Here is a 7,726-nt window from a genome sequence, read left to right as displayed (position 1 = left end):
AACATAATGTCATATTTGATCAAACTGAAGTCAAAGTGTAAAGAATAACAAAAGATCTTCAGAAAGCCCGAAAAACTATTTATCAAGACCCCTTTGGTAAAAGTTTGACTCCGTAAAAGCAAAATAACAAGAACTTGGGGGAGGGTAAACCCATTAGTGATTAAACACGAAGAGCTCCAGACAATCGAATCATGTAAATAAGATGCAACCTTTGCATTTTGACTTTGTTTGTTCTTGATGTGTTAATGAGGTGGGTGTGAATAATTCCCAGGCTGGATGCATCACGCAGTGGAGCAGTTAGGCGGGCGAGGCACGCGGGATTCCTTCCCTCTGGACGGACTCGGCCGGGGGCCATGGCCTCCCGTGAGCGGCCGCTCCTGGCAGCCACATGCCAGGTCTGTAGCCATGACAACGCATACACAATATTTATTTTTAAAAAAACAACACCTTTGCTTGGCTGTAATTCTGTCTGCAGCTCAAAAGTTGTTTGTTTTTTTTTGTTTACAGCAGAGCCAAAGAAAAATCTTGGAACTTGGTGTTAAAAGCAATTTTGTCGTTTCTCACCAGGTGTTCACCTACAATGAACCAACACCAGCTACTTCCTAATCTACCTCCTGGACCTATAGGTGGACTGAACCATCACAGTAAATACTTGAGTAATGGGTACGTTGTGCTTCCGTTGCCTGAATTTAAAACCAATCGGCACAAAGAGATAAAAAGTCAACACACGTTTGTCGTATTAATGTTTGACCGTCCAGGGCGATGCGAGGAGGTGAAAAGGTTGAGTTCCCACAAGCGATGTTCCCTGGAATGCAGAGGGAGCAGCAGAGGCCTCCCCCTCATCATCTTCATCCCCCTCATCATCTTCATCCTCCTCCTCCTCACAGAGCCTGGGATCAACTCGACAAGCAGTACGATTCTCACCTTCCCCCTCAAGGCCATCCTATTTTACCCCTCCCCACCGAGCACTCGCTGCGTCTCTATAATGGTGGTTATCCAGGCGGCGGGGGGCCTCTCCTGAACCCACATCTTCATCCTAACAGACCAGCCCCTCTGCTGAAGGTGACATAAGCTACATATTGGTTTTCTTTCCCCCTTAAAGCTAAATCAGAATAGACTGTTCAACATTTCTCTGTGGTTTCATTGGGGGTCTTCAGGAGCAGCATGTTCCCCGGGGTCCACCACTGCTGGGAGATGAAATGCGGGCTCAGGTGCACCAGGTAGGAGCTTCTCTAATTGGCTGTGACCTTGTTTCGTCAACCATATAGACAAAAGACAATCCCTGTTCAGGCTGCCGTTTGTCTCACGGATGAAACGAGTGAACACTCCGATCCTCCAGCTTTTGTTTTAATTAAATGCGTCCGTCTTTAAATATTTAGTTTAATTTCTGTCCACAGCCGAGGGGCTACCCAGGGAAGATGCCAGCAGGTCACTTAAAAAGACCGGGCCCTCCTCTGGGGGAGCACTCAGTGATTCAACACACACCTCCACCACCTCTGCACATACCCACCCATCCTGCTGTGGAGGACTGTCCCGGCCCCAGCAAGAGGAAAAGGAGCTCGGACCAGGTAAAGCGCAGTCTTAAATTCACGTTTCTTTTAAAATAGTAGCTTCAAGACGGAGTTTAGATCTCCTCATTCCAGATATGTTGCTCAAATTAATCTACTTCCTGTTTAGGCGTCTCACCCTGGGCCGCAGCGTTTCTCCAGCCAATCAACAGTGCTGTCTCAGCATTCGTCATCAGCTCATCAGCTCCCCCCAAAACCAGCTCTCTGGAACCCCATTCACAAGGACAATGGTGCTCTCTGGCAGCCGCAGACGTCAGATCGCAAAACCCCACAATCACAGGAGGTTCAGGTCCGAACAGCAACACACACGAGTACTATAGAAAGACCATCAGGTCAAATACTGATTAAATTCTCCATGTTTTGTTAAACAAATTACAGATAACATTCTTATTCTTGACTTTGTAGGACAACAATAAACGAGGGATGGACAGCTACACCACAAAGTCCTCTCTGAACTCCTCCAGTCCTTCTAACCGGCCCCCTCTATTAAACTCCACCGCAGGAAGCTACAACCAAGGATGTGCTCCTCACCTCCATAAAGACATGTTACAACCTCAGGCTCGAAACCATCACTCCCCTCATTCCTCCTACCCAAGTCCCGGTTCCAAAGTGGAGCTGGCACCGTCCTGTCAGGCTGTGGAGCCTCATGCTCTCCACAGCCAGAGGAGCCCTCTCGGCGGGGGCCAAGGTGGCAGCCGTACGCCGACCACTCCGACCAGGGGAGATCAAGATCGTCACCTAAAAACCCAGTCATCACCAGCAAACGCTTCTGCAACCAGCAACAAAAACAGCAGCAGTGTGCCTTACAGCCACTTCCAGCCTCACCCAGGGCTGGGACACCAGGGTGCTCCCCCACCCCTACCCCTTCCACCTGCCAGCAGCACCTCAGTACCTCAGCAACAACAAAGTGGTGCCCATGAGGCTTGGAGATACCAGAGCCGCCCAAGCAGCCACTCCCTGGTGAGTAAAATCCATTTCACTACGAGGTTCTTCAGACTTGTCTTGTTAAAACGTTTAATTACACGTCGCACCGCCCTATAAGTCTAACTTTTCCTTAGTAAATTCAGTTTTGGCGTCAAATCAGCTGCATTTCAAAAGCCGATACGCGGAAGTAGGAGCATGCATGGGAGGACTCGCTGTGCTTTTCTTTGAAATGTAACACGATTAATACTTAAAAGCAATAATTTGTTTGCTTAAAATTATAGTAAAGGTGTGTCTCAGTTGAACTTTTACTTAATAAATTCAGTTTTGGCGTCAAATCAGCTGCATTTCACCGAGGCGGCGCAGCAAATTTGATGGTTGCTCCATGCAAGCTGGACGAAACTACGGCAAGCCGATTGTGTCATTAATAGCCACTTTTACTTACCACATGACACAACGGCATGCCATACTAAAGTGCCATCTAGCGGCTGAAAATGGTAGTGTTTAAAATTTTCCATGTCAGAATGAATGAAAACGGTCATATCTCAGCCAAATATTTGTTGGCACTGATTGATACTGTCAAATCCAGGTGTATACGGCCTGTATCCACACAGATAACATTCTCCTTCTGCCGTTTCATTTGTGGCTCACCCGCTTTGTGACGTTACAGTCAACAATGTGCGATCATTTAGTCAAATCATAACGACAAGTCTGAGCATCCTCCGTACAAATGTCATTAAGTGAATGCAGTTGATACTGTTACATCGACTGACTGAAAGTTTCCTTTATTCAGGAGCCGGGCATCTTCGCACCTCCAGGTCTGCTACCTCACCCCCAGCAGAGCCACAATCACGTTGTAGACGGCCGACTTCCAGGTTCATCCCAGCATCACCATAACGTCAGCCCGCCTCTCCCACCAACCAACTCCGCCCGGACGCCTGTCATTACGTCCAATCCCCCGATATCCCTGGCCCACTGCACCGTCGGCCCCTACAGAAGCGGCAGTTCTAACGGGGCTGCTGTAACTGCTGTCTCTATGGGGACTGTGTCTCCCCCTGCTGGCTACTCTGTGAACAGCGGCAGCAGTAATAACAGTTGGCAACGAGTACAGGAGCCAAAGCTCTACAACTTTACCAGTGCTGAAACCAGCCCCAAGTCTCAGGTGGATGCTCTGCTGCAGGGAGTCTGTCAGAGAGGCCCGTCTCAACAACAGGAGCTGCACAAACCTCAACCCCAGGAATTCATAAAGTCACACAAGGAAAAGATGTCGTACTATGCTCAGGCTAAAGTCAAACAATCTGCGCCTTCGTTCGCCTCATCATCTTTGTTCTCCTCAGGGCACCAGAGGGCAGAGAACAGTGTCATTACTAGCAGAGGTTTAACTCCGCTTCACGGCTCTCCTACATACAGCCCAGCTAATGCTCCCCAAACGCCCAATCCTGCAGTCTCCTCCAGACTGAACCAGCCCAGCTCCACAGTAACACAGGTGTACCCCACTCCACAAGCTCCGCCTACTGTCTGCCAGTCGATCGGAGATGTTTTAGACAAGCTCGATGCAGAGCTAGAGGGACATATGCAAGCCGAGGAGAGACGGAGGAAGGAACGAGAGGAAAAGGAGAAAAAGTTAAAAGAGGAGAAACAAAAAAGAGAATGGGAGATGAGAAAGAAGCTGGATGAGGAGAGGAGGAGGAGAGAGCATGAGAAAAGGGAAGAGGAGAGGAAAAGGAGAGAAAATGAGGAGAGACTAAAACAAGAACATGAGAAACAACGGAGGCAAGAAGAGGAGAGGAAGAGGAAAGAAACTGAGAGAAGGGAAGAGGAACAGAGACTGAAACAAGAACAGGAGAAACAGATGAAACAAGAAGAGGAGAGGAAGAGGAGGGAAATGGAGAAAGAAAGGAAAAGGAGAGAATGGCAGAGGCAAGAGGAGGAGAGGAAGAAAATAGAGTGGGAGAACAAAGAGCGGGAAAGGAGGAGGATGGAGTGGGAGAGGCAACAGGAGGAGAGAATAAGGGAAGCTGAAAAACAGGAGAGAAGGAGAAAACTAGAGAGGGAAGAGGAGGAGAAGAAAAAACAAATTGAATTGGAGGAAATGAGGAAAGAGGACAAACTGTGCAGTGCAAAAGGAAAAGAGCAGACGGCCATTGAAAATCTAGAAAGGCTTTTCTCCGTCAACAGCCCTCATATCTCTACCCTCTCCTCTGTCCCTGCACCTCCTTCAGGTCCACCGGCCTCCCAGGCTTCTCCTCCTTACCCTTGGCTCAGCCGTGGGGGTCAATCCAACCAGGCGCCCAGTACGTCCGCAGAGAGGCTGCGGCCCCCGCCCCTCACGCCTCAGACTGAGTACGCCAGAGAAAAGCAGCGGCAGAGAGAGATGTGGAGCAGCAGCGGAGCAGCATTCATTCCCTCATCAACACACAATACCTCAGGGATGAACCAGCTCATGTACCCCAATAAGCCCCCAACAATGCAAGCAGCACCTAATCAACCCAAAGACTCAGGCAGGGACAGAGATAACCCCCAACAGCCTCTCCCTACCCTGGCACTTAGAGAGCCCCCCAAACTCTACCAAGCTATGTCTAGAGAAAACCTTCAACCACCACCTTTGTCCTCCACCTCCATCGGGGGGATCCACAACAAGCAGGTGATCGAGAGTTCTACAGAAAACGCCAGGAATGACTCTGGCAGTGCTCAGTTTGAGGAGGAGTCCTCCGAACTGTCCGCATTGCTCCCCGACGGGCTGGCTAACATCATGGCGATGTTGGATGAATCGATCAAAAAAGAGGAGGAAATGTACAGCAGTGAGAAGTCTGGGACCGCAGGTCTCTTACACAACTGTGCTCCCGGTGTTGACCCTGTTAAGAGCTACCTGTGTGCCCCAGACCTGATTCCAGCAACTAAGCAGCAGCCAAACCAGGAAGATTTGGGATCAAATTCAAGCCCTCCTGTGCTCAGCCGCCAAGGTTCTCTGGCGTCCCCTTGCAGCCGGACTTCTTCTCTTGAGGACGACGAGGACTATCTTAAATCTTCATCAAAAGTTCTTTTGGCCACTAAATCAACTGCGGAGACGAGAATTGGAGTAGGGAACACAAATTACCGCCATAGTGACCTGGCTAAGCTCTATGGTCTCCCTGAGCAAACTAAAAGCGAGGCCGACGAGGAATCTGAAGAAGACTCCGAGACCACATCTTGTTCTCCACCACCCCAAAGACCCCACCTCCATCAAACGGGGATGAACAGCATGTTTAAATCTCTGGCAACCGTCTTGGAGAGTCAGAAGTACGCTTATCGAGGTGGGCCTTTTGGAAGACCCCCTCCGTCAGCTTTGGTTGGTGTCAAATATTCCTCGTCGTTGTCACTGGGCCCCGATATCTACCGCCAGCAGCAAGGCAGTTCTCCCACATCAGATTCAACAAGTCCACCGTTCAGCCCTGCTATCCCACCTCAGAAGTCCTCCCCTTGTTCACTACTGGAAGACAAGAAGCTGAAAACGGAGGACAGTGATGTTTGGACAGATGAGGGAGAAACAGAGGAAAGAAACGTTATTGAAAAGTTGAATATGCCAACCGTAAAGCCTATTAAGGTCATCAAAGAGGAATGCGAACTGACGACCATCTCGGAGTCTTCTCTGAAAGAGCTGGGCAAAAGCTGTGAAGTCATGCTTTGTCGACAGTCACTTGATAAATTAGAGAGCCATGGCAAAACTGAAGAGGGACGCAAACCTGAGAAAGTAAAAGAGCACAAAGACAAGAAAAGAAAGCATGACCACAGCAACAGGAAGCACAAGGACAAGAAAGACAAGAAAAAGCATCGAGAGAAGAGAGATGACTTTTCTTCGTCTTCGTCGTCCAGCCATTCCAGCTCCAGCCACAAGCGGCACAAGGATGGGAAGAGCCATAGGGAGAAAAAGGATCGCCGAATTCTTGGCGATCTCAATCATCAGAGACGAGAATCGGAAAAGAACAGGAGTCACTATGAATCGGAGAAAAGGAAGCGAAAAGACGCGCCTGGTGCCAGCTCCACGAGTGAAGGCGAGCACGCTGAATGGACCTCAAGTTCGGGAGAGAGATCGTCTGAACATAAGAACGATGCCAATCCTAGCTCGTCGTTGGGTTCCACAGACTTGTTGAAATTAAAGGCGCTGTCGGACGGGCCACCGAAGGAGCTGAAGATTCGCCTGATCAAAGTAGAGAGCGGGGACCGGGAGACGTTCATCGCCTCCGAGGTGGAGGAGAAAAGGATTCCTCTGAATGAAATCAGCATAAAGAACACCGCAAGTGAAATAATCCGGTCCTGCAAGTAAGTGCACTGACGTAGCTTTATGAAAATTTTATGTTATCAAGAATTTGTCCTAATTGCAGCCTTCATGTTGTTTCTCGTTTTGTTCCAGAGGGACTCGTGTCAAAGGAAAATTTAAGGAATCCTTTCTGCTGCCAGCCTTCTCTGTTAAACCCATCATAACCAGAGAACCCATTCCTAGAGAGAAGCTCAATCCTCCGACTCCCAGCATCTACGTACGTCTAAATATTTCTGTCACACATTTATGTATTAGCCTTACGTGCAATACAAGTCTTGTTTTGGTGGTGGTATCTTTGGAAATGTTCATGGATGCATGTTTTTGCAGTTGGAGAGTAAGAGGGATGCCTTCTCCCCCGTCCTGCTGCAGTTCTGCACAGACCCAAAGAATCCGGTTACGGTTATTAGAGGACTGGCTGGATCGCTTCGACTCAGTACGTTCACATTAAGGAACTTGTTTTTGTTCACAGTTTACACAGAAGTTGTTGATTAAGGCATTGGTTCCCAAAACTGATAATAGCCACGAGTTGTGTAAATTAAATATGCAAGTTTATTAAACTATGGGCAGAAACTTGTGCCATCAGAAAGAATCTGTATTTGCCTTATTTGGAATTAAATCCATTGGTTTGAAACTGTATTTTGTTGTATTGAAAATTCAGTTTGACTACTTTCATTTTCACTTCTATAATTGAACTTAAATTCCAATATTCTGTTTTTTGCGTCGCACATCCGGCGTCCTCGAGAAAGCCACGGAGTAATGGAACGCAGATTGACAGAATTACGTTTTCACATCAGTGAAACTTCCTTCACGCAAATGTAGGTGTGGGGTTCAGTCTCAAGAAGCGGTGATGCATCAGAGTGGATGCAGTCCATTGTAAAACACCAAAGAAGAAGAACTTCCTTTATGGCGTATTTTGAGCTGGAGCAGTGGCTGCACACTC

At 48.3% G+C, this 7,726-nt stretch overlaps 1 protein-coding gene across 1 annotated transcript in view; it reads left to right on the top strand.

Annotated features, from left to right (window-relative positions):
- Positions 1-7,726, top strand: part of kdm6ba (lysine (K)-specific demethylase 6B, a) — a gene marked incomplete at its 5' end in the record, with an annotated part of 16,204 nt that overhangs the window by 2,985 nt on the left and 5,493 nt on the right. The window contains 10 exon segments of the mRNA XM_037676776.1: positions 272-395; positions 568-663; positions 759-1,062; positions 1,158-1,220; positions 1,398-1,568; positions 1,678-1,857; positions 1,974-2,528; positions 3,283-6,788; positions 6,880-7,003; positions 7,114-7,219. Coding sequence (XP_037532704.1) covers positions 277-395; positions 568-663; positions 759-1,062; positions 1,158-1,220; positions 1,398-1,568; positions 1,678-1,857; positions 1,974-2,528; positions 3,283-6,788; positions 6,880-7,003; positions 7,114-7,219 — 5,224 coding nt within the window.

Source organism: Nematolebias whitei, chromosome 1 (genome assembly GCF_014905685.2).
Source record: "Nematolebias whitei isolate Nwh7 chromosome 1, NemWhi1, whole genome shotgun sequence".
NCBI classification, from domain to species: Eukaryota; Metazoa; Chordata; class Actinopteri; order Cyprinodontiformes; family Rivulidae; genus Nematolebias; species Nematolebias whitei.
Note: the sequence above shows the minus strand (reverse complement) of the source record. Positions and strands in the feature narration are given on the sequence as shown.